General features: G+C 48.0%; 1 protein-coding gene across 2 annotated transcripts; it reads right to left on the reverse strand.

Moving 5' to 3' along the window:
- Positions 1 to 3,409: 3,409 nt before the first annotated feature.
- On the reverse strand, positions 3,410 to 26,564 carry LOC118572478 (arachidonate 5-lipoxygenase activating protein). Of its 2 annotated transcripts, XM_036172137.1 has the most exons (5): positions 26,431 to 26,564; positions 21,315 to 21,414; positions 12,667 to 12,737; positions 5,945 to 6,026; positions 3,410 to 3,882 (listed from the first exon to the last, which is right to left on the reverse strand). In XM_036172137.1, the coding sequence occupies exons 1-5, from the start codon at positions 26,498 to 26,500 to the stop codon at positions 3,720 to 3,722; spliced, it is 486 nt and encodes a 161-aa protein (XP_036028030.1). In that variant the 5' UTR covers positions 26,501 to 26,564; the 3' UTR covers positions 3,410 to 3,719. The 2 variants fall into 2 exon arrangements, with proteins under 2 accessions (XP_036028030.1, XP_036028031.1); XM_036172138.1 differs by lacking the exon at positions 12,667 to 12,737 and having other exon boundaries at positions 3,709 to 3,882.
- Between the last annotated feature and the right edge of the window lie 1,079 nt (positions 26,565 to 27,643).

The raw sequence follows: 27,643 nt of genomic DNA on the forward strand, positions 1-27,643 counted from the left end.
GAAAAAGCAGTAAAAATCAAAATTAAAATCAGTAAAATAAAAACTACATAAAATACTTAGGAATGAAACTAACCATGAAGGTTGAAGGACTCTACAATTAAAACTTTAAACTGAGGTTGGAGAGATGGCTCAGTGGTTAAGAACACTGACAGTTCTTCCCAAGGACCTGGGTTCAAGTCCCAGCACCCACATGGCAGCTCACAACTGTAGGTAACCCTAGTTCCAGGGGATCCGACACCCTCACACAGACAAATATGAAGGTAAAACACCAATGCACATAAAATAAAAATAAATTTAAAAAATCATTAAAACTTGAAACCACTGAAGAAAAAAATTGAGAAGGATGCTAAAGATAAAAGATCTCCCGTGATCACAGATTCACAGAATTAACACGGAGAAAGTAGCTTTATCACCAAAAGCAATTTACAGCTCCAATGTAGCCCCCATCAAAATCTCAACAGCACGCATCAAAGAAAAAGGAGGGGAAATCCCAAAATGCAAACAAAAACACGGAAGACCTGAGCAGCCAAAGCCATCAGCCAAGGCCACCCTGAACAGGAATAGTAGTACCAGCATCGTTGTGATACTTGAACCCAGACTGTATTACAGAGCCACAGTGACGAAAACACACATGCGCACACACGTACACACTCACACACACAGACCAATGGAAGAAAACAGAGGACCTAGAAATAAGTGCGCCCAGCTCCAACCCCTTCATCTTTAACAGAGGAGTAAAGTTTGCATTAGGAGGAAGAGCCTCTTCAACAAATGGGGCCAGGAGGCAGGTGAAACAATGAAACTAAGACCACGAAGATCAAAACAAACTCAAAATGACGCGCGGTGCTAGGGAATAAATATGGACAACATTTTAAGACTCAGACAGAGACAAGGACTTTCTGAGAAGAATTCTAATAGGACAGGAAATAATCGCAAGAATTGAAAATGGGACCTCTTGCAAGGAAAAAAGACCAGTCTTCAGAACCCCCATGAAAACAGAAAGAGAGAACTGACTCCACAGGCGTGCCATAGTGCGCGCGCACACACACACACACACACACACACACACACACACGCACACGCACACATGCCCACTCACTCACACTCACAGTCATAACAATAAAAGGTTCACAGCCTATAGAATGGGAGGGAAAAAATCTCTGTTAACATATATATCTAATAGGATATTAATAGCTGGAGTTTACAATGAAATCAAAAATTAAACACTAATAAACCAATCGATAAATGGGCTGCTTGAAAGCAGAATAGACTGTTCTCAAAGGACTGAGACCAAATGGCCAGGAAATAATTGAAGCTATGTCCAATATCCTTGGTCATCAGGGCAAATACAAATTAAAACTGCTTTGAAGTAGGTGTGGTGACCCACACCTTTAAAAACAAACAAAACTGCTTTGAGGTACCTGCTCACCCTTAGCAGAATGTCTATCACTGAGAAAAAGAAATAATCAGGACAAATGCTGCCAAGGATTTGGAAGAAGAACTCTTGTTTTGTCTGGTGGATATATAAACTTGAGAGTCCACTGTGGAAGTCAGTACGGAGGCTTCCTTAAAACAAGTGTATGATCAGCTACACCACTCCTGGGTTCATTCCCAAAGGACCTTAAGTCACTGTACCACAGAATACTTGCTTATCCGTGTTTACTGATGTGCTATTCATGATAGCTAAGACACACAGCCAGCTGTCCGTCAACAGATGAGTGGATAGAGAAAATGCAGTCTGTATACACAATGGAATTGTATTAAGGTTTAAAAGATGAAGCTGTCATATTTACAGGAACATGGCTTCAACTGGTGCAAAATAATCCAACTCAGAAAGACAAATAGCATGTGTTTTCTCTGATACATAGGTTATAGGGGTGTGTGTGTGTGTGTGTGTGTGTGTGTGTGTGCTCACAAATAACAACACAGACATTATTAATTATGAAAGTTCAGTGGATAGCTTAGGCTTGTTTCTAACAAGGTCTTATAACTTGAATTAACTCATTGCTATTCATTTACTTTCTGCCTCATGGTTTTATTATCTCATCTCCATAATGCCCATCCTGTTTGTCCTGTTTGCTCTGCATCTTCTAGCGTCTCCGCCTTCTTCCCAGCATCCTCTCGGCCCCCAAAATTCTGCCTAACTATTGACCATCCAGAGTTTAATTAAGCCAATCAGAGTGACACATCTTCACAGTGTACAAAAAGGTTATTCCACAACGTGTGTGTGTGTGTGTGTGTGTGTGTGTGTGTGTGTGTGAGAGAGAGAGAGAGAGAGAGAGAGAGAGAGAGAGAGATGAAAATAGAGATCATGGGAGGGAGGAAAAAATCTAAAGGAAGGACAAACAGTAAACAAGAGGGGACAATGGGATATATGTGACATGATTGGAAGGGAGACTTTTCTGGGAGGAAGGAAGTCATCAAGAAGGACAAAGAAATGGCAGAGGGTAGGGGCATGGGATTAAAAACAAAGTATGATGACATATATGTATGAAAATCTATGCATGCTAATTGTGACAGTGAGTCTCGGTCTCTTGCTTGACTGGATCTGGAATCAACCAAGACACTGGGCACTCCTGTGAGGGCTCTTCTTGACTGCATCATCTGAGGTTGGGAGACCCACCCTCAGTCTGGGCCTCATCTTCTAGTGGCAGCTCACATACGAGGACAGGGAAGAAGGAAGCTTTTGCCTTTTGCCTGCTTGCCCTCGCTCTTACTGGTGAACCCATCTACCCCATTACCGTGCATCCCTTTGCTGGTGGTAGGATCAACTTCTTCAGGATTCCAATGTAGACTGAAAAGCAGCATCTCCCCAGGCCTTCAGCACCAGATTGAAACTGCAGAGATATCCGGCCTTATAGACAGATGACTACAGATTCTAATGTGAGACAGCCACCTACACCAAATCCTGCAAGCCAATCCAATAAAGCTCGTGTGTGTGTGTGTGTGTGTGTGTGTGTGTGTGTGTGTGTGTGTGTAATATGTATATATGTGTGTGTATATATATATGTATATATAATATGTATATATGTGTGTGTGTGTGTGTATATATATATTCATTCTATCAATGCTGCCCCTTTACAAGGACTCTGACTAGTGAGTAACTCATGAATCCATCCATTCATTTATTCATTTGGTCAGCCAACATTTGGCTTAGGATGGGCCTGATATCTTCAATTCTTAGAGCACATTTAAACTGTACCACGTAATAAATGTTGGGCATGACACTAGTGATGTAAGATGCCAACCTAGTCCAAATATGGGGTGGGGGAAGATACTTGGTCAATAAAAGACTCTTAAAGACCTAGGTGTCCATAATAGGATATTGTGATTTTAATATTGTGTAGACTGAAGGAACACTTGTAGTTAATACAGAAATATTACCCCCAAACTGAGCCATCAGCCAAAAGTTTGTCTATGTCTGTATTTTATTTTAGGAAAACAAATGTCTGGTCACAAGACACCTTCAGAGAGCAAGATGAGCCAGGAGAAGTGATAGATGGAGTGAGGTGATAAATCCTGGGCCGCTGCCACGCTCAAGGGGCGGAGCTGACACAAACGTATTTTCTTCCTGGAAAAGCAAGGTTAACTGACGCTGTGGGACCCAGAGGGCCGCTGGATTTACAGCATTTCCAGCTGAGGAGGAGCAGAGACGTCACAGGGTTGAGTTCTAATGCCTCTCTATTGATCAGGTGATTGCCCCACTCTGTATCCAGCAGTCAGGGGATGAGAAGCAGAGGCGAGATGGTTGTGGTTACAGTTCTTATGTAGTTCTCAAAGTCGCTTCCAAAGAAAAAGATGAGGTAATGGTTGAGTACTCCGGCAAGGGACATGAGGAACAGAAACAAGATGATCCGCTTGCCGAATATGTAGCCAGGGGTGCTGCAGAAGAAGAGGGAAGGGGGGTAGACACAAACAAATGACACCCATTTCACCCCAAAAGGCTGCCGCTTCCAGACACACGGGGTTCAAAGTCTAACTCATTTACTCAGCCATGCTCCATTTACCCTCTTCCTTCATAGCAATGGCGGAAGTGCCTTTGCTATCCACCACTGAGCATGCTCCAGAGCCAGGTGAAGGAGCCCACCTTCTGAGCCTGTCATCGTCAGGGTTCAGTGGCACTGGCTTCCCTGAGTTCTCTTAGTGTCCTAACTCCAGCTCCTTGATGACGACAGGATCCTGGCAGGTCCTGACAGTGGTCAGACAATCTGAATGAGGCTTGGGAGCACCATGGACTCATTAAGAGCCTCTGCAGGGCGGTCCCTGACAAGAGTGCCTATAAGAAGGCTCATGCATGCTAGAGGCTGGGTGTAATGGAGACTGTGCTGGGGAGAAGGTTTTAAAAAGTCAGAGGAGGCACTTCAGCCTACCCTCCTGAGGCTGCCAGGAAGAAATGAGGAAGAAATTTGCACTAATGAAAGAGAAGCCCCCAGTGATGGAAACTGCTCTTACATTCCAGAGGAGTGAGAGAAAAGGAAGATTTTGCTCTCCCCTTCCCCACTGCCCCCCCTCCCCTCCCCCTTTACCCTATCCCCTCCTTGCCTCTCTTTTCTAAACTGCCAGGGATAGGAGGCAATTCCTCATGAGAAGTGACTGTCCAGGGGCACGCAAGGCTACCCACATTCTCTGTCCCTCTACAAGACCCTGGCTTGCCCGTCCCGGGCCCATCTGAGTGGAGCTGAGCTGTCTGGAAAGGGCCGTGAAATGGTTTGTTAAGATTCTCGGTAAAGAACCAGCCGAGGGCATGGGAAGGGCCGAGCAGAGCCAACTCAGCAGGACAGGTGTTCTCCCGCTGCCACAGGCTGTCACCGAGGGAACCGAAGCCAGCGTCCACAGTTCCATACCAGGACTTTGTGTAGTTGAAAGCAACCGCAGAGATTCTCATAGCAAGTGGTTGAAAGTTGCTCAGCAGTTGAGTGAGCGCCAGCCTCCTCCCTACTCTGTCCCCCTTGGACTAAGAGCATCAGCATCTACTGGGAGCTTGTGGGGAACTGAAACTCCCAGGTCCTTCTGAAACCAGGACAGAGGATCCTGCATTCCAACAAGCTCCCTGTGCAACTCCCAGACAATGGAAGTTGAGACACTCAACCAGCTGGCTCTTTCTGCTTGGACAGTAAATGTCACTAAAGGCCCACGTGTTGAAGGGTCTCCAGTTGGTGGCATTATGAACAAATAACTGGATCACAAGGGTACCAACCTCATCAGTTCACAGCTGGATAGGCTTTTGGGGAGTGGGGTGCTATCAGAAGATGTCGGTCACTAGATCCGTCTCTCTCAAAATTCTTTAGCATTGATTGACTGATGGTGTGTGTGCACACGCCACAGTACCTATGCTGTCAAGGCAACTTGAAGGAGTCCATTCTCCCCACAGCGTGAATTCCAGGGATGGAATCAGGTAGTCAGGGGTTGGGAGTTGCATAGTCAAAGGAAGGAGGGCTGGGTCGGGCTCATCTGTAGATAGTGCAATGAACTGATTTGTAGCCTCAGACTTGTATACTACTAAATCTTGTATCCTCAGTGGTCCTGTGGGTCCCCAGATCTATTACTCAAGAGAAGCTGTGGTAAGGTGCAAACTTTAGGTCTCATTTCTCTTGACAGATGCTGAGATGTTTAATTCATAAGAGGCCAGGGAAGTCAGACCTGAAAAGTCACTGCTGCCCCAGATTCCACCACAGAGAACAGCTGGTATGCCGTTGCAAACAATGTACAGCCCAGCATGCTAAAACACCCCTATGAGCCAAGGCTATGTAAAGGGAAAATTTAATGGGAAAACTAGGCAACTCTCCAGTTTTATTTTCAAAGCCTTAAAGTTTGGGGAGGAGGGTCCTAGCCTGTCCTCCCTTCATCCAAGGAGATCCTATTGAGCTCTCAGCAGCAGACAGGGTGTTCCCTCCTACTAGGAAAGCATTCACGCAATCAAGTTCTTCAGCACCCTGAGACCTACCTCTGGGTTCTCTCTCCCAGATAGCCCACGAAGTACTTTTGCCTCACAAGCAAATACATCAGTCCGGCGAAGGCAGCAGGAACTAAGTAGAGAAATGAAAACACGCGTATCAGTTTCGGTCTCCCAAAACGTTTTTCACACAACAGTAATAGTGGTTAAGCAATTAGCATTTGCTCACAAAATCCATCAGAGACCCCAGGTTCTGAAAGCGGAGGCTTGCACAGTCTCCGTTTGGGTTTCTATTGCTGTGCTAAAACATTATAACCAAAAGCAACTTGGAGAAGAAAGGGTTTATTTCAGCTTACAGCTCCACATCAGGATCCATCATCAAAGGAAGTTGTGGGGCAGAAACTCAAGGCAGGAACCTGGAGGCAGGAGCTGACACTTTGGCCACGGAGGACCAATACTTACTGGCTTGCTCCTCATGGCTTGCTCAGCCTACTTTCTTATACACCCCAGGACCACCTGCCTGGGTGGGTGGTGGCACCACCAATGTGGCATGGGCCCTCTCCCATTAATCATTAACCGAGATACTACTCCACAGACTTGCCTATAGATCAATCTTATTTTTCTCAGTGAAGTTCCCTCTTCCCAGATATATCTAGGTTTGTGTCAAGCTGACAAAAAGCAACCAGCATACATACACTTCAAATAAAAGCCAAGTGCTGGGTGGAGGGCGAGTACTGGAATAATAGATTACCTTGACCAGCTCTGTGGCGTGCTACAGAGTACCTGCTTAAGAATCATGTGATGTGAATAACATGTCTATCCCTAGATATGGGAAGCTGGATTCAAGCAGCCAGAGGGCCCTGTGTGAGGCCATGAGCTGGGGAGGAAGGCAGGGAAAGGGTCACCACGGGAACCAAAGCCCCGCTTCTGAGATTGGTCCCTGAGCACCTGGGGTTTCCGGCCCTACAGGGAAGCTTTCTTTGCATTCCAACATCTGGGGAAATAGCTGTAGACAGCACTCCAGTCACCCACATAAAATCCTAAATTTAGGGTTGGGAGCTAAAAACACCAGCTTCCTATGAGTACGATGATCTAGAACAGGTGCTTAACTGGTCCTGTGTGTGGACACAGCTGGTCACAGCTCTCCTACTATGTGTGAACAACAGCTGGTCACGGCTCTCCTACTATGTGTGAACACAGCTGGTCACGGCTCTCCTACTATGTGAGGACACAGCTGGTCACAGCTCTCCTACTATGTGTGAACACAGCTGATCACAGCTCTCCTACTATGTGTGGACACAGCTGGTCACAGCTCTCCTACTATGTGTGGACACAGCTGGTCACAGCTCTCCTACTATGTGTGGACACAGCTGGTCACAGCTCTCCTACTATGTGTGAACACAGCTGGTCACAGCTCTCCTACTATGTGTGGACACAGCTGGTCACAGCTCTCCTACTATGTGTGAACACAGCTGGTCACAGCTCTCCTACTATGTGTGAACAACGGCTGGTCACAGCTCTCCTACTATGTGTGGACACGGCTGGTCACGGCTCTCCTACTATGTGTGAACACAGCTGGTCACGGCTCTCCTACTATGTGTGAACACAGCTGGTCACAGCTCTCCTACTATGTGTGAACACAGCTGGTCACGGCTCTCCTACTATGTGTGAACACAGCTGGTCACAGCTCTCCTACTATGTGAGGACACAGTTGGTCACAGCTCTCCTACTATGTGTGGACACAGCTGGTCACAGCTCTCCTACTATGTGTGAACACAGCTGGTCACAGCTCTCCTACTATGTGAGGACACAGCTGGTCACGGCTCTCCTACTATGTGTGAACACAGCTGGTCACAGCTCTCCTACTATGTGTGAACACAGCTGGTCACGGCTCTCCTACTATGTGTGAACACAGCTGGTCACAGCTCTCCTACTATGTGAGGACACAGCTGGTCACGGCTCTCCTACTATGTGTGAACACAGCTGGTCACAGCTCTCCTACTATGTGTGGACACAGCTGGTCACAGCTCTCCTACTATGTGTGAACACAGCTGGTCACAGCTCTCCTACTATGTGTGGACACAGCTGGTCACAGCTCTCCTACTATGTGTGAACACAGCTGGTCACAGCTCTCCTACTATGTGTGAACACAGCTGGTCACAGCTCTCCTACTATGTGTGGACACAGCTGGTCACAGCTCTCCTACTATGTGTGGACAAAAGCTGGTCACAGCTCTCCTACTATGTGTGGACACAGCTGGTCACAGCTCTCCTACTATGTGTGGACACAGCTGGTCACGGCTCTCCTACTATGTGTGAACACAGCTGGTCACAGCTCTCCTACTATGTGTGGACACAGCTGGTCACAGCTCTCCTACTATGTGTGAACACAGCTGGTCACAGCTCTCCTACTATGTGAGGACACAGCTGGTCACAGCTCTCCTACTATGTGTGAACACAGCTGGTCACAGCTCTCCTACTATGTGAGGACACAGCTGGTCACAGCTCTCCTACTATGTGTGAACACAGCTGGTCACAGTTCTCCTACTATGTGTGGACACAGCTGGTCACAGCTCTCCTACTATGTGTGGACAAAAGCTGGTCACAGCTCTCCTACTATGTGTGGACACAGCTGGTCACGGCTCTCCTACTATGTGTGGACACAGCTGGTCACAGCTCTCCTACTATGTGTGAACACAGCTGGTCACAGCTCTCCTACTATGTGTGGACACAGCTGGTCACAGCTCTCCTACTATGTGTGGACACAGCTGGTCACAGCTCTCCTACTATGTGTGGACACAGCTGGTCACAGCTCTCCTACTATGTGTGGACACAGCTGGTCACAGCTCTCCTACTATGTGTGAACACAGCTGGTCACAGCTCTCCTACTATGTGAGGACACAGTTGGTCACAGCTCTCCTACTATGTGTGAACACAGCTGGTCACAGCTCTCCTACTATGTGAGGACACAGTTGGTCACAGCTCTCCTACTATGTGAGGATAAAGACTAGTTACAACTTTTCTATCTTCTAAGAAAGAGCATGGGAGTAAATAGGACTATGTGAGTAAAAACACTTTGAAAGGCCCCCAGCATTATTCAAACACCAAAGCAGCTTCCATTAGTGAGACCCTCACAGGAGCTAGGCACCTCAGGCTCCACAACCACTTACTGGTTGGGAGAGCTTTCCTGTCTCTGTTTTGCAGAAGAAGAAATCTAAGTGAAAACCGAAAGTGCATAAGGACACTGTCTTTTCCCGGATCACCTCTGCACTTGCTGGAGTGCCTGGAGCATATAGGCTTTCCATAATATTTACCAAATGAATGTTTTCTGAAGTCCAGCAAGTTTCATGCAGGTCTTTCTGATTTCAAAACCACATCACTGCCTTCAGCAGCATCAGTAACATTTATCAAGTTCCGATTGTTAATTTGAACCATACAGAAGAAACACTTTTGAAAGTTTTTTTAATATTCATTTTTATTTTACATGTATGAGAATTTTGCCTTCATGTATGTATATGCACCATCTGCATGAAGTACCCACAGATGCCAGGAAAAGAGAGAGAGCCCATGGAACTGGAGTTACAGCTGATTGTGAGCTGCCACGTGGGTGCTGGGAATTGAACCTAGGTCCTCTGCAAGAGCAGCAAGTGCTCTTAACCAGCCCCACAAAAGTAACACTTTTTTGATAGACTTGCCAGAATACATATTTTCTCCTTTGTGGTTGGTATTGTCCCCTCTCAGAATTTAGAATTGTCTTGGGGGTGAACCTCTGGGCATGCCTGTGGAAAGTCATTTTGATGATATTAGTTGATGCGGGAGGATCCATCTTAACTTTGGGCAGAACCATTCCCTAGGTGGGGTACCTTAGACTGGTTATAAGTGGGGGAACCACACTGAGCACTCATGCATTTCTTCATCCCTGCAAGTACAGATGCTACGTGACCAGCTCCCTCGAGCTCTGTGACCTCTCTCCTGTAAAGGAGTGTAACTTAGAATTGTGTGCTGAAATAAATCCCTTTTCAACAGGAAAAAAGTAATACTTTGTGTGTGAGCCAGAAACAGCAAAGTTCTCAATAGATACAAGGCTCAACTGTACTGTGTTGAAGCTTCTGTGGGCTTTATGGACACCATTTCTTTCCCTTCCTCAACATGAGGACTTTAACATGAGTGAGTAGATGATAGTCTTATTTTACAGTAGGGAAACATAGGTTGTGAAAAGCCAAAAACCCCACAATGGGAATGGGGGCTCATACTTGTAATCCTAGCACTTGGGAGTCTGAGGGGAGTTCAAGGTCAGCCTAGGATGCATGTCAAGAACCCAGAAAGAACCTAGGCAGTGGTGGTGCACGCCTTTAATCCCAGCACTTGGGAGGCAGAGGCAGGTGGATCTCTATGTGTTTGATGCCAGCCTGATCTACAGAGTGAGATCCAGGACAGCTAAGGCTATGAAGAGAAACCCTGTATCTTGGGAGTAGGGGAGAACCTATAGAGAGAGGGGCTGGAAAGATGAGCCAATGGTTAAGAGCCTTGCTGCACTTCCAAAGGACCAGGGTTTGATTCCCAGCACACAAGCCAGCTGCTCCCATCCGTCTATAACTCCAGTTCTAGGGGATCTGACACCCTCTTCTGGCTTCCAGGGGCAACTGCATTCATGTGCACAAACACATACACAGACACACAGACACAGAATTTAAAATAAAATTAACCATTTTTTAAACCATCTAGGTATAAAGGCGGGGGAAGAAAAAACAAACTTCAAAGTCTGTCCAAATTTCTAAAAGTCACAAGACTGCCACAATTAATTATATCACTGTTAATGATTTGCTTTGCATAAAGTTTTCCCGTTTGGACTTTCATTGACCTATTTCTCTTTCAGTTGGAATTCAACTGGACATAAACTGATGGGCAACAGGTATGGAAAGGATTCCAATCTCCTGCCTTCTGCAGGGAATAGCAGAGACCTTCCAAGGGGAACTCGAGCCATGAGAACCACAAAGCAGGTACAAATCTAGGTTCTAAAATTATGAAATGAAATAAGCCACTTGTCCTTCTGGATCTTGGGATAGTCTCTAAAGTGAGAGGTCTGGAAAAGAATAGTCTCTGGGGTTCCTTTCTGCTAAACAACTCATATGATCTCCGCATTCATAAAAATTACAATGCTCAACTACAGCTGACTGGTGCGTTTGAGGCCTGGCGATGTGGATGTTTGCTTTGACAGAGATGCATATTTCCAGGGCTCTGGAATACTCTCAGACTCCCTTTGTATTCACCTAGCTGGAGAGGCAACAGCAGATTTATCTAGCATCATCCAGACTCAACAAGACTCATACCTCTTCATATGGATTTTCCTTGACTTGATTTTTTAATAATTCCAGATACATTTTTATAATCTCACTCAGGGTCGAAAATGGAAAATAAATGATGAGCTACTGAGAGCCATTAAGGCACTAAAGGAGACTGTGTGGCATTCTACTGCTCGTGGGAGTAGGTCTCACTGTTGGCAATAACATATCCATCTATCTACTTATCTTCTTAATTTTTAAAAGAATTAATTTTATTGTTGTTTTAATTATATGTATATGCATATGTATATGATGCGTATGTATATGGTGTATGTGTATATGATGTATATGATGCATGAGTATATGATGTATATGTATATGGGGGTATGTGTATGTAGTACCCCTAGAGATCAGAAGAGGGCGTCAGATCCCCTAGAGCTGGAGTCACAGGCAGTTGTGAGCTGCCTAGAGTAGGGGCTGGGAACTGAACTCTGGTCCTCTACACAAGCAGCAAATGCTCTTAATCACTGAGCCATCCCTCCAGCCCCCATCCACCTACTTTGTAACTGTCCTTTTGTGTATTATTAACCCTCCTACATTCAGGACAAAGTTGGCATACAATAAATGTTGAAAGTGTATTTACAATATAAATTAGTCCAGTAAAAGAATGCTTAGAGAAACTCCGGAAGTCGGAACTGAAGGAGCCACCCAGGCTCTGATCCTGCCCGTGAGGCTCAACCAGCTGAATAATCCCGAACTTGGTTCCCTCGAGGGCCACAGGGAAACTAACTGGACATACTTTATAGAGCAGTAGAAAATGATAATAATCCAGTGGTTTGTCAAATGATTGCTTCTGGCCTTTCTGCATGGGCCTTGCTGGACCACTGAAGCGACTCCAATCACACTGAGCCGCCACCAGACAAATGCAGGTCTCGGCCAAGGCTTTCTGGTGCTCCATCTCCAAAGAGAGCCAAGAGCATATGAATCCCTTCTCCATTTAATTGCAGAGCACCTCTGGGAATCCACCTGTCCTTCAGGATTGTTGACATCAAGACTGTGTGCAGCTGATCACCCAGGTTCGGTTGGAGCCCAGCCGGTCAGAAGATGCAGGCCCGAGGCCAGAGTGCTGCGAGCTTATTAACCCAAGAGCCAGCAGCGGTAGTCCCAAAATAGAGCCCTCTGGCGCTCTCATTTACAATGCCCTTGTATCTGAGCTAACACTGCTTACACATTCTGAGTCACATTTAGCCTTAAACCATCCTTGTCAGCGAAGCGCTCTCAACCAGCCACCAGGGAGCAAGCATTAACGATGCATGACCACGCCACACTGCGCCTGCACTGAGCATGCCCGGAACACAATCTCCCCAGGGCTCTCACCTCTCCAGGGCAACCCGGATAAGAGCTGTAGGTCCAGTCAAGGCTATTCAACAAAATGCCTGCTCTTTGAACCCCTGAGAGCCTGCACGTTATAGAAAGAGAAGTCAACGGTTACCTTGGCTGCAAAGTAGTCCGGCAGTCCAGAGTACCACAAGGAAAGTGGGGTATGCATCGACGCAGTTCTGGCTGTAGGGCAAACGGCAGAAAGAAATCAGAAAGCACGTGACTACAGTGTGGCCTGACAATTACCTGAAGACCCCAGTGCATAATCCCCGTTGTGCAGCGGTCACAGGCCCCTCTCTTGTCTTCCGCCTACCCCGAGAGAGCAGATGGTGGGAACAAGTGAGCATGCTCAGAATTCATTAACTCTGCTCTTGGGTGAGGCCGATCAGAGGCCGCGCTTCTTTGGCAGAGCTCCTGTGGTGGGTGGTGCCCATGCACTTCTTGGAGTAACAAGTGAGCAACGCAGACAAGGTGTGGCAGAGCGAAAAATGCCCAGCCAAGGAAAACTGTGTCCCATAGGAAGCAGCAGGCCAGTGGAAAACCAGGTCCTCAAAGCGTTAAAGAAACCAAGGTCCATTCACAAAAGCCGATGCGAGAAGGCTTCCAGAGTCCCTGGGAATGCTGCCGCTCTACGCCAGGCACTGTGCCATCTGTCCTCTCCCTCGTAAGCGTTCCTGGGACTGCACTAGATGACTCTGGGTTTGCTTTAGCGATTGTAACACTCGGCCACCACCTCAGTGGCTTTAAACGTCAAGGAGTCATTGTGTCGCCATTCCAGACGACAGAGTCCGAAATGAATCTCCCTGAGCTGTAGCTCAGGTGTGGGCAGATTTGTATTCCCTCTGAAGCTCCTGGGGGCTGGAGGGGGAGGGGCCGGCTACTGCCTTGACTCTCCAGACTCTGAGGATACTCCAGTATTCTTTGGCTCATGGCCCCTTCCCATCTCAAAGCCAAGGATGACCAATGAGCCTTTCTAAATGTAAAGCCTGTCTCCTCGTTTAGAAGATTCTATCTGTGGGTCTGGAGAGAAGGCCCGGTTAGGTTACCAAGAGCTCTTGATGCTCCCCATCCAAGGGACCCAACTTTAGATCCCAGCATTTATCTCCATTGGCTCACAACCACTTGCAACTCCAGCTCCAAGGGAGGGATGCAACATCCTCTTCTGGCATCTTTGGGTACCTGAACACACACACACACACACACACACACACACACACACACACACACACAAATAAACAAATAAGCCTGACTTACATGAGCCAGGAAAGATTTTTTTTTTTCAAAACCAACCTGCATTTCTCCATATAATGAAATGACAGCCTCGTAGGAATAGGGTGTGTTAGGGACCATTATTCTGCCTATCATAACTACAGTCATATTCAGAGGAGAAACCAATGCCTTGAGCAGCTGATTAACTCTCTAGGGTTTCCCAGCTCAGGAGTGGGGCCTGAAGAAGGCCAGAATTCATACCCAGCCTGTTTGTCTCCAAACCCTGGAACTTTTTCACAATGTAAACAGTAAGTGTTCTTGGGTGCAGCTTGTAGACCCTAAACTAGGATTTAAAAAAATTACATGCAGCCGGGCAGTGGTGGCACACACCTTTAATCCCAACACTCTGTGGGATTAAAGATCTCTGTGAGTTCAAGGCCAGCCTGGTCGACAGAGTGAGTTCCAGGATAGCCAGGGATGTTACACAGAGAAACCATGACTCAAAAAACAAACAACAACCAAAAAAACTGCAATGAATATGGAAAACACTAGAACTAGGAGAGGTATTCAGGGAGCCACAGGAGACTGGAAAGAACAGCTGACTGGGACTCGGGCCTTGGGGGGACTTTAGCCAGCTTCGGCAAGAGCTGCCTCTCTGGGTCCCATGTCCTCACCCACAAAATGAAGAGCGCGGCAGTAACTCTGCCCTCTGAAGTTCTAAGTCAGGGGTTTAATGCAGAGTTTCTCTTGTGGGCCCCATCCCAGAAGTCCTCACAGCCAGCCTGTTTGTCTCCAAACCCTGGAACTCTTTCACTGTGTAAACGAGGCAACTGAGGATGTGTTAGATACACAAGTGCACGTGCCAGCTCAGGTGTGTGGCATTGGAAACTGGGCAAGGTGCTCAGCAATCCGTGCCTTAGCAAGCCTTCCAGGTGGTTCCACACATGGTGCAATTTGAAGCAATGGATTGGCAGGGTTTAAGCTATGTAGGTAAAGGCCAAAATTCCATGTTCAGGCTGCTTCTGGCTAGGGTCTCATGCCTCAGAGCCACTCAGAAGTCTGCTGTTCTTGTTTGAGTATGGGCACAGTCCCCCTGTATATGACATGCACTACATACTGACACACATTGCACACTGGTCCCAAGAATGCAGTGCTACAGACCTCCAGGAGATGGGCCTATGGGCGGTCACTGAAGATGTGCCCTGAAAGGCTTTGCTGGACACTCTCTCCCCTCACCACTGTCCCTCTCCCTCTCGCCCCCCTCCCTTCTTTCTCTGGCTTAAGCTATGACCCCTCAGACTAACACCTTTCCACTGTGATCCAGGCTATGCTGCCCTCACCATTGGCCCGACCCTATGGGGTCAGCTGATCTTGTACTCGGACCTCCAGAACCATGATCCCAACAAACCTCAAACTTCAAAACTACCTGTGATGGCTGTTTTGTTATAACAGTGAGAACCTTGGCTTGCTTTTGCTTTCTCTGGCTGTGATACAACTTCATAACCAAATCAGCTCGGGATAAAAGCATTTTATTTTTCCACCTTATAGCTTATAATCCATGAAGGGAAGTCAGGGAGAGGACCTGGAGGCCGGAAGTGAAGCAGAGGCCATGGAGGAGTGCTGCTTACGGGCTTGTTTACATGGCTTGTTCAGCCTGCTTTCTTTCTTTCTTTTTTTTCCGGAGCTGAACCCAGGGCCTTGAGCTTGCTAGGCAAGCGCTCTACCACTGAGTTAAATCCCCAGCCCCAATAATTTATCTTTATTTTATGTACATTGCTGTTTTGTCTACATGTATATCTGCACGTATTTTTGTGTGAGGGTGTCAGATCTCGGAGTTACAGACAGTTGTTAGCTGCCATGTGGGTGCTGGGAATTGAACCCTGGACCTCCAGAAGAGCAGTCAGTGCTCTTAACCACTGAGCCATCACTCCAGCCCCCTCAGCCTTTCTTATACTACTCAAGACCACCTGCCTAGGGGTAGTACCACTCACAGTGGGCTGGGCCCTCCCATATCCATCATGAGTTAAGAAAATGTCCCCACAGACTTGCCTACAGGTCAACATGATGGAGGCATTTTCTTATTTGGGGTTCCTCTTCCCAGAAGACTCTAGCTTGTGTCAAGTTGACAAAAAAAATTAACCAGCACAGCTGGATAATACATCTGGATTAATCAATCACCCTTGATCCATATGGTATAGAGAGCCTAGAGATGTCGGGTTGTCCTTTCCCAGCCACGAGGACCTTTATGTCCCTCTATAGTCAAAGGAGCCTTTCACTGGAGAAGTAAGTGAATGCCCTAGGTGACAGACCCATGTCTCCTCTCCTGGAGACAGCCTCAAACTAGGCACAGCACACAGTGCAGAACCCAGTCGTCTCATGAGGTGGTGATCTGCACCCTTACAAGTTCCACAGGTCTGGTGAACCCAGAATTCCGAAGGGCAGGAAGTCCTCACACAATGTTTGCAGTTCCTGACTTACTCAATAGATGGGTCCACAGTTAAACTGCAGTAGCCTGGGGTGGCCGCACTGTTTCTACACCCACTTATCAGTAGAGTCGCAACACCACAGCCTCCGGGTTGAGAGATGGAGATCCATCTCCCAGCTCCAGGAAGGCAGGGAAAACTCTTCTGCCTGGTTACCAGCAAACAGTGTCAGCTGACTTGACATTAGTAACAAGGACTTCTCTCTGCTTCAGCCCGATCATCATACTTTGTCTGCTTTAGGAGGGGATGTGCATGTTGGTGTGCATGTGTGCACATGTGCATGTGAGCACCTGTGTGTGTGGAGCACAGGGGTTGGTGTCCTGGGTCTCTGATTGAGTCTGGAGCTTGTGGATTAGGCTGGCCTGTAAGGCCCTGAAATCTGCCTGTCTCTGCCTCCCCAGCACTGGGATCTTCCTGTCTCTGCCTTCCCAGCACTGGGATCTACCTGTCTCTGCCTCCCCAGAGCTGGGATCTGCCTGTCTCTGCCTCCCCAGCGCTGGGATCTGCCTATCTCTGGCTCTCCAGCGCTGACACCTGCCTGTCTCTGGCTCCCCAGTGCTGGGATCTGCCTGTCTCTGGCTCCCCAGTGCTGGGATCTGCCTGTCTCTGGCTCCCCAGTGCTGGGATCTGCCTGTCTCTGGCTCCCCAGTGCTGGGATCTGCCTGTCTCTGGCTCCCCAGTGCTGGGATCTGCCTGTCTCTGGCTCCCCAGTGCTGGCATCTGCCTGTCTCTGCCTCCCCGGCACTGGGATCTGCCTGTCTCTGCTCCCCAGCGCTGGGCTACAAGCTTACACCATTACACCCAGTTCCCTCTTCTTTTCTTTTTTCTTTCACAGGGTTGCTGGGGCTCAAACTCCGGTCCTCATGCAGAGCAATCACTCGCTGCCTGAGCTGTCTCCACAGCCCATGAAATAGTGATTCTGGCTCGGTGATGGAAAGGGGAGGGTCCCTAGCCACCTGGGAGTCTACCTGAGAGAGGACTGTCCAATGACTGGAGCAGGCTTCCCGCTGTTCCTGCCTATATTCCAATTACCTTCTTCCTAATGAGACATGTTCCACGTAGAGTCGGTACATCTGAATGACCATGCCCCCCCATAGTACCCATGCATTTCTTTTCCTTTTGAGGAGCCTTGTATCTTTTCTCTCTCAAAACAGAACTGGCAATCCCCTCGTGACCCTCACTCAGGTCTAAGCAGAGCCGCTCGGCTGGTCTTGCAATGAGTCACCATGCTGTAAAGTGGAAGCCCCACAATCTGACCGGTTTATGGAGAGGCCCTGGGCTATCTTTCCTTTTTTCCCACCTCTGGAAATATGATAGAGAAACACTTTAGAATTCTGTTAGATTGTTTGGATTACATTGGAGTAAAGAAGCACCATGAATAAGAGCTAATCATACTATCGACACCAGTCAGGCTCCTTGTAGATATAGTGGCTTTAGATTACTATACACTGCTTGAAAAAAAAAAAATGAGCCCACAGTGGACACCAAGAGATGCCGGAGTATCGTGACATTTTTCCGAATGTGTTCTGACAAAAAGTGAGCAGCAAGGGGAATCTCCGGGGTTAATTATGCCACTCCCTCTCTTGGTGAACTGCCCTTTGGAGCCTCTCTGGCATCACCAGGAAGTACTGTGTTCTTTGTTGTGTCATTTATTAATCACTCATGAACGTGGAAGCATAGACACATTTCAGGAAATTACACATCTCCGGACAGCCATCCCATGCCACAGCTATGCTTACCTGCGCTCACTCCCGAGGAAGAACCCACAGTCAGCTAACTCGGATTTTCCTCCCAAAGTCAAACTTGAACTCAAGCTCACTAGCTGTGCTGATGCTCTAAGACCAGCGCATTGATCTGCATCCTGCACATGTGAAAGAGCCAAGGTCCAGCTCATTGTATCCAGAAAGCTCTGGCTCAGCACTGCCCTAGTGGTCAGACAGCCGTCCGTGGAGGAATCTCACCTACTGATGTTGGCTGGGTCAAGTGATCATCCACTGTCCCAGACTCTCAATCTATCTATATCTCGGCAGTCACAGCTCATGCTAAAATAATGTGCCTGGGGCTTCTATGTCCATCAGTAAATATCATTGTCTTTCAGGTTATTTCCTTCATAGCCAAGATCTCAAAATATTCATGATCCTACACTCACCAACAAAAATCTGGGTCTTATAAGGATGATGGTGGCATATGCCTTTAATCCCAGCAGTTGGGAGGCAGAGGCAGGTGGATCTGTGACTTCAAGGTCAGCCTGGTCTACAGAGTGAGTTCTAGGACAGTCAGGGATACACAGAGAAATCCTGTCTCGAAAAGAAAAAAAAAATCTGGGTCTTACAACTTATGACAGATATATTTGTGTATAAATTGTATATAGCTTATAGTGTAATATGCTGTATGTATAGATGTGTGTGTATGTATGCATGTACGTATGTATAGTATACTAATGTCATTCTGTGTGTTAACAACAGATACGGATTAACATCCTAAATTTTAGATAGCAAGGTTAAATACATGCTCTTGGGGTAGAGAGATGGCTGATAGGTTAAGAGCACTGGCTACTTTTGCAAAGGACTTAGGTTTGATTCCCAGCACCCACATGAAGCTTATAGCCATTTGTAACTCCAGTTCCAGTGATCTGATGCCCTCTCCTGGTCACCATGGTCACTGCACACACATGGTGCACATACATACAGGCAGGCCAATCACTCAACACATAAAAATAAGTGACTCTTTAAAGACATCCTCTTTTCTTCTTCTACCTCTTCTTAGTGCTTTGGGGGGCCCTGGAGAAGAGACTGCTGGTGTGGCTTTCTATTCATCCTCAGCACCTTCCTGGTGGTCACCTGGCACAGGCAAACAGCCAGGGTACGCCTGGACCTTGCCAGGATCCTGCTGTACAGAGCTCCAGCCCCTTATGCAGCCTACATACGCATGCACAAATGCTTGTTGGCCAAGGGAGGAAGTGGTCTTTGTAACAGAACCACAACAGTGTCTGAGCAATTCTATCTTAGAGAAAGTTCTCTCCCCTGGGTCTTAACTTCCTACCACTCCACACAACTTCCCTGTCTGCCCCTTCCCCTCCACCTCTCAGGAGGGCTGAGTGGTAAAGACCGGGACTTGGAAGTCCAGGTGCAGTGTCTTCATGGTTGGGTCCCCAAACACAACAACCACCCGATACTCACCTTGCACACATCCTTCTCTTTGGAACCTCCACACAATCGCAGGGTTTCTAAGCCACTCTCCCCAACTGTGCAGCTCAACCACCAGCCTCGGGGTACTTGTGCAACTTGGAGGCGAGCAGCACCGGGATCATAGAAAACAAAGCTATCTCTCTAGCAGGGGGAAGTGGCAGAGATGAGGCAGCTAAGACCCAGCATGGTGGTACATGCCTGGAATCCCAATACTGGGCAGGGCACAGGCACGAGGACCACACGTTTGAGGCTAGCCTTGGCTACACAGTGAGACTGTGTGTCAAAAAAGGAAAGAATCAAGATTGCCCAGGATGCTCTGTTCCCTGTGCGTTGCCAGCAAAGTGGGAACTTAACTTCTAAGAATGTGCGGGCCCACCCACTGCAGCTTCTCACTGGAAGATTGAGGCATCTGTAAAAACTCAGTGTCACTGTAAGAAAGTAATTATCAGGGCAGAAGGACACTGCTCACCCCCACTGCTAGAAACTGTGGTTTTCTTCCCACAATTTTGTCTCCACCCCTGATCAGAGATATACCTTTACATCTCTTGCTCACGACATTTCTGAGGGCCCCTTTTGTGTCATCTCCACAGAAAATGGTGCAGATACATTGATGTCAACCTATACATTCTCTCTGCTCTTCTTCAAATGGGTCTGTAATGCCTTTTAACCCACGTCTTTTAATGTCTTACATTGACACTGAGGATTAACAAAGCCAAGGTCTAAATCCTAACAAAGAAATCTCCCTGTGGGTACTTCAGCAAAGTATTTCCTTCAGCTGGCAGGAGTGTCTGCTGTGAAGGAACAGGCAGGTGGGATGGAAATCGAGCATCTACGAGTGCTCTGTGGGGACTCCTAAAGGAACGGTGAGTGCTCCAGACAAGGCATGCACCAATTTAGAAGCTTAGGGGCAAAGGGAGCCAAGGCTGGGAAATATCAATGGGAAGACCCTCCCTGGAATTACACACACCCTATGCCTCACAGAAAGAGTGAATGGCATCTACGAGAGGGAAGATGTATTCATTCCTGAGATCCAACCTTTCCTCACCCCCGGAATCAGTTTAGTTCACAAGAAGCCAATGATAGCTGAGTGGGAGCCCCCCACCCCAAGCTGCTCGCACAGGTCTGCAGGGGCCCCTTACAGAGCCTCCTGACCTTCCTAGAGAGTCCCTGGCTTTGATCCTACTGTTGGATGGCCGTGACTTTCCCTTGGAAGAATCAAAGTCACCCCTAGGGCTGGAACTGACACCCTCTCTCAAAGTAGCCCTACCTCAAAGCAGGGAGCCTGCCCTTCTGGCCACCAGCATGCCCAGCTGACCCCTGTTTAAATATATTCTGCATAAAGGAAGATCATGTTTGAGGAATGTCTTCTCAGGGTTGTGAGCCAAATAGAACCCCACAAACCTCTTTCCAAGGCCATTCAGGTGTCTGCCAACAGCTTTGCTATTCAAAAGGCAAGGCAAGAGGGCAGGGGAATATATTACTCAGAGCTTCCGTCTTTCTGTTCTCATTTTGGTTACTCAAGGGGACCCTGTGTTATAAAACTCACTGATGTCACCTCCAGACTGCCCCTGCTTTAGGACTGCTGTGGATCACAGCTGGCTTGCGATGAAGAGCTTCAACACTCACAGGAAACTGGTCCCTGGGTGTTTCTGGATCATAGAGCCCATTCCTCCCTCCCCCGCCCCACTTCCTTCCTCTAAGGCTTGTGATCTTCAAGATGAGGAAGGGCATCCAGAAGCCTTCCAAGTGAAGTCCAACCTTCCCAGAAGCCTGCCTCCTGAACACTCTGAAGGCTGGCAGAGGCAGATGTGTCCTGGAGGACAGTCTCATTCCTGCATGCCCGTGTCCCCACTATTAGCAGCATCAGAGTGTGAACTCACTTGGCAGTGTAGACCCGCTCAAAGGCAAGAGTCCCCGTCCTCTGGAAGCTTCTTCCATTCTGCGTCTTGCTTTCATGCTCCACCTTGTGGGCGAAGAATGCTGCCAGAGGGAAAGATTTGGATGTGGTTCATAAGCAGGCACACTCAGGAGCCTGTTCTCTAACTGTTTTCCTAACACATAGGCATGCTTCCTGGATTTGGTGTCCAAACAGGCCTCCATGTCCTCCCCACCACAAATGTCACTTAGCGAGAATGTGTTCAGCATCGGTTCCATCATCGATGCATTTGGTGTTGGGACAAGGCAGCAAGCAAGGCACACACAGCCTGGCCTTAAGAAACTCACAGTTGAAAAATATTGACAATGATTCCACAGAATGGCTCAGAAGGGTCAAGCCCACTAGCTTAATTTATTGGTCATGCCACAGGATATCTAGAGAAAATGATACCTAAATTAAAATCTGAAGACTGGGCAGGAATTTGCAGATGGCTGTAGGGAGCAAGGGATGTAACAGGAATCACTTGAGCTTGAGTGGAGAAGCTTATGCAAAGGCAAGAACTGTGTGTGTGGTTCAGCAGGCCTAGCTCAGGACAATAACGGTGTGTGTGGTTCAGCAGGCCTAGCTCAGGACAAGAACTGTGTGTGTGGTTCAGCAGGCCCAGCTCAGGACAGATGGACTGAGCTGGGAATCAGGACCCAGCAGAACTACAAATGAGGCTAAGAATGATTACTTTATAAGGGATAATTTCCCAATTATATAGATTACTCTATTATTTTATGTGTATAGGTTCTTCCCTTGCATGTATGTTTATGTACCACATGCATACAGTGCCCATGGATACCAGAAGAGAGCATCAGATCCCCCGAAACCTGGTGTTACAGATGGTTGTGAGCCACTATGTGGGTTCTGGGAATTGAACTAGAGTCCTCTACAAAAGCAGCCAGTGCTCTTAACAGCTCAGCCATCTCCAGTGAATTATTATTTATTTTAAAGATTTGTCTGTTGTCTGTTACCATGAACCAGATGTTTAGCTTGAATCTGAAAACAAAATAGACTGAGATCCTTGGCCCCAAGGAGCTCATGTTTTATTAACAAAAAGGGGAGACAGTTAGCCAGTACATAAAACTTCTAGAATACAAATGTGTAATGTACAAAGCTAGAGACAAAGGAGCTGGAGGGAGCTGGAGTGTGGCCCAGTGGAAGAGCACTTGCCCAGCACCTGAAAGTCCCTGGGTTCTACTCCATCATGGACTGGAGTTGTAGTTTTGGTCAGCAGAGGGTTTGCCAAAGCCGTGAGTTTGATCCCTGGCATCACATAATACCAAGCATGGTGACAGACACCTCTAATCCTAGCACTCAGGAGGTAAAAACTTTAGGGGTTCAGGGTCATCCTCAGGTATACAGTAAGTCTGAGGCCAACCTGAGATACTGAGATGAGTGAGACAGACAGACAGACAGACGACAGACAGACTAGTAAAAGGCCACAGACGTGTAGAGCATAGGATTCCCAGAGGGAGGCCCAAGCTCAAGAAGAATGCAGCACCTGAGCCAAGAGTCAAAGAGGCTGAGGATCTAGAACAGTCCATCAGGTTTAGAGAAACTGCTGGTCCTGGTCAGAGCTACGTGCTGAGAACAAGGAGTGTCTTACATGCTTACACGGAGTATCTAGAACAGTCCATTGTGTTTAGAGATTCCAGTTCACCATCACGTGAACAGGAACCAGCAGAGTAACAGCCACGGGTCCACAGAAAAATAGTTTCTATGAGGCTGTTTTAATAGCACCGTGGCCGGCGTTACCAGGAGCTTTTCTATGGCGGTGGTTCTCAACCTCCCTGACGCCGCCACCCTTTAATGCAGTTTCTCCTGCTGTGGAGACCCCCACCATAAAATTATTTCATTGCTACTTCATAGCTGTATTTTTGCTACTGTTATGAATAGCAATGTAAATGTCCGATGTGTGGGATAGCTGATATGTGACCCCCTCTGGGGATTGTGACCCACAAGTTGAGAACCATTCCCCTGTGGTCTTCATTTTAGAAAGAATCCAGGAAGGAAGAAGGTGCTCTGTGGTGGAGGGGGAGAGGAGGAGGCTAACTCCTCCCACTTTTTCTCATCACTCCCTGGGCTGCGGGAACAGCCCTCCTGTGTTCGCTGTCCCCATGTCCAGGACAGCCCTCCTCACCCACCCTCTTCCCCCGGGACTCCTGTATCACTTTTCCCGAATAGATGCTTCTCTACTTTGATGGAGTTGCTTTCCCAATAAATCCACCCTAAGTAAGAAATATCTTAAGTCAAAAATACATTTAATACACCTAACCTGCTCAGTGCTACAGCTCAGCCTGGACGATCTTGAATGTGCTCAGGATACTTCCAGTATATAACACAAAGCTTATTTTGCAATACTTTCACGTAATCCATGTATGTCCCACTAAAAGTGAAAGATGGAATGGTTCTGTAGGCAGCCTTTTACACCCTGATACAACTGAAAAGTCAAGAGTGAAACCATAGTAAGTTCCTGGTCAGGGTTTCTATCGCTGCGCTGAAACACCGTAACCAAAAAGCAAGTTGGGGAGGAAAGGGTTTATTCAGCTTACACTTCCACAGCACTGTTCATCCCTGAAGAAGTCAGGACCAGAACTCAAACAGGGCAGAAGCCTGGAAACAAGAACTGATGCAAAGGCCATGGAGGGGTGCTGCTCACTGCCTTGCTCCTCATGGCTTGCTCAGCCTGCTTTCTTATAGAACCCAGGACCACCAGGCAAGGGATGGCACCACCCACAATGGGCTGGGCCCTCCCCTGTCAATTATTAATTAATAAAATGCCCTACAGGCTTGCCTCCAGCCCAGTCTTATGGAGGCATCTTCTCAGTGGAGGCTCCTCCTCTCTGATGACCCCAGCTTGTGTGGAATTGACATTAAACTGGCCAACACAGCAAGTTAGAGACAATCTGCATGTTTTCCAGGTTCACCTGGTGACAGAGCTATTGGCCCCTTGGCAGGAGAGGGCAGAGGCTCCTCCGCAGCCGTGCTGGCAAAGCAGCTGGGCTTGGATGATTCCGGGCTGGGTTTCTCAGCTTGGCCTGGCCTCACCATCGGCATTCTGCTGGCTCAAGCCTTAAGTCCAAACGTCTTGATGACTAAAGTGTTTGAAGGCAGAAGGGGGAAGTCACACCAGGCAGGCTGGGCACTGCCCATCCTCAGAAAACCAGGCTCTCGGGGTCACTGAGGAAGTGGAGCCAGCCACTGCACATCCTTATCTGGCACACAAACAGTGTTCAATACTCAGTACCATGGAAACATTTTCTGACTAACAGGAAGTTTTCCAAGTGGTGTTTTGGCATGGAGGATGAAAAGCATAGGTTTTTTGCATATCTTTTTAGCTCTTCTCACCCAGGTTTATAGATGAAGCCCAGAGTTCATTAGACTTGCAAAGAGAGGCTGAACTTAGAACTTAGTGTTGGCCTCATTTACAGGTCAGCACCAGTACTGGGTCTGAAGTTATTTAAAGAATCCTCATCCCAAACAGGCATCTCCAGCAGTTACAGAAGGTCCTCACAGATGACTTTCAGCCTCACTTGGTCTCTCAGGCTCCTCCCTCACAGGAGAGCACGGCTTACCCAAAGCCACGGTGCGGCATCGTTGTACAGGGCAGCGGCCTCTCCCGTCCCTGAGCACAGGTGAAATGACTCTGTGCCAACATCGGCACCATGATGCTCTGTCTCCACCTTGTTCTACCAGGCTCCTCGGGGGCAGGGGTGGGGGGATGAGGGGAAGCAGTGGTGTGGGGGCTGTGATGGCACAGCCCGCTCATTTGCTTGCCTACCACTCAGGGGTCTCCAGTCTAACCAGGAGCCTCGCGGGTTCCCCTGATTCATTTCTGAGCTGAGAGGACGATGGGAAAAGTGAACTTGAACTTCCTGTTGAGCCCAGTTCCAGCTGCATTGGCAGGGGAGAGGATACAGTTGCCTGCGCACTGATGCCCACAAGGCACAGTGTCAGGTACAGGGGACAGGGTAGAGGGGAGCCCCTCCCCAGGGCTGAGCAAGCAGTCTCTGTCCCCACACAGTTGTCTTCAGGAGACTGGAGGAGTCCTGCTTTCACTGTTCCTAGAAGGCAGCCTTGCGTACTGTCCTATCATCGGGGCCCCTGGCCACCGCCTAGTGCCAAGCAAGGTCTCCGTGGGTGTGTGTAGATGGGCTACTTACTCCTCCCTGTCAATTTACCGAGCCAAGAGCGCCTGCATGAGACAGCAGAGGTTTGAGGAAGTAGTGGCCTAAATAAGCTACTCATTCCCTCTCCGAGTTTTTAATGAGGTTAATAGCAATGCTAAGAAACAGGGCTGTTTCCCCAGATAGACAGATAAGAGATGAGAGACAGACAGAAAGACAGATGATGGATGCATACATACATACATCAATCCATAGATAGATTTGTGTGTGTGTGCGTGTGTGTGTGTGTGTGTGTGTGTGTGTGTGTGTGTGTGTGTGTGTGTAAAGCTGTACACCAAAGAGCTGGGATATAGATAAACAGTAGAGAACTTACCTACTTACTCAGAATATACAAGGACCTGAGTTCTATCCCCAGTCTCTCTCTCTCTCTCTCTCTCTCACACACACACACACACACACACACACACACACACACACACACACAGTATGTTTTTGAATGTTTCTCCAAAAGAACTTTTTTAAGTACAGAAGTAAAATAATGATAAGGTGCCCTCCCATTTATAAATCTCAAATCAACGCCCCGATCCCATACACACACAGATGACAGGTGATCTCAGTTGCCCTGCAGAATAGTCGGTTCAGCCCAGCACCCGAATGAACACATACCCCGTGTTTTCTCTCTAGGCCCCTTGCCTTCCACCCTTCCGTATCCATACACCAACTGCAGACACTTGGGTCAGGTGGCTGTCTTTCCTCTGTAAACACGACTCGTCATCACCACTCAAGCAAAAGAAGGTCCAGGAGGAGGAAAACCCAAACTCACAGAGAGAGGCCCCCCACCCCTACACATTCAAGTCCGGAGAAGCAGAGATGCGGGGTCCTTGTGCACACAGAACTGTGTATGCCTGACTCACAACACCGTTCTCCCTGGGGGAGGGCTCCCCTTACCGTTCTGGACCACGCTGATGAGGGTGACAATGACCAAGAGCACAACATTGCCCACAGTCTCTTGATCCATCCTTGCTTCAGGCTCTCCAGAGACAACTAGTCTGGCCCCAGCGCCTCAGCCTCACTGTGCAGAAAGGGGAAGTGCCAGCCTGGCTCTGCCTTTCACCACCAGAGTTTCCAAAGGTCCCAACACAGTCACTCACAGCTACTGCTCCTCCCCTCCTCTGTCTCCCCTCCTCTGTCTCCCCCCACCTGCTCCTCCCCTCCTCTGTCTCCCCTCCTCTGTCTCCCCTCCTCTGTCTCCCCCCACCTGCTCCTCCCCTCCTCTGTCTCCCCTTCTCCTGTTGCTCCTCCCCCTCCTCCCCTTGCTCCTTCTCCTCCTTTTTTTTCACTCTTTCTTTTCTAATTATTAGTCCACAAAGTGGCTGGACTATGGTTGGGTGTTGCCCTCCAGGAATAGCAGAGTCTAGGGAAAAGCAAGTATGTGGAACATTCTCTGATACAGCTTGTCATGGGCAGCCTCCCTGGGAGCATTCAACAGGAATTCTGGACCCTGACCAGCATGAGGCTCCAGGAAAGAAAGAAAGAGGGGGGGGGGGAGAGAGAGAAGGAAGGAGGGAGGGAGGGAGGGAGGGAGGGAGGGAGGGAGGGAGGAAGAAAGAAAGAAAGAAAGAAAGAAAGAAAGAAAGAAAGAAGAAAGAAGGGAGGGAGGGAGGAAGAAAGAAAGAAAGAAGAAAGAAGGGAGGGAGGGAGGGAGGAAGGAAGGAAGGAAGGAAGGAAGGAAGGAAGGAAGGAAATGAGATTTAAAAAAATAAAATAAAGTGAATACAACACCAAACAGACCTGTGTTCTGAGTATGCCCTTTGTTCTTTGAATTCCTAGTGGGCAATGCCATTTGACACATTGTAGGATGCAGCATAGCAGCCACATAGGCTGGGGTGAACGGATGGATGATGAATGAATGAATGAATGAATGAATGAATGAATGAGTAAATGAATGATAACAAGACAGCTGGTCTCATTTCCTGCAATAAAAGAAAGCTATGGGGCTTGGGAGCTAGCTTCATTGGTAAAGTATTAACTATGCAAGCATGAGGACATGTGCTCAATCCCCAGTACCACACAAGTCAAGTGTGGTAGAACACGTATAACCCCACACTAGGGGAAGAGAGACAGGCGAATCCACGGGACTGGCTGGCCAGCCATCTTAGCT

This window comes from Onychomys torridus, chromosome 22, assembly GCF_903995425.1.
Source record: "Onychomys torridus chromosome 22, mOncTor1.1, whole genome shotgun sequence".
NCBI lineage: Eukaryota > Metazoa > Chordata > Mammalia > Rodentia > Cricetidae > Onychomys > Onychomys torridus.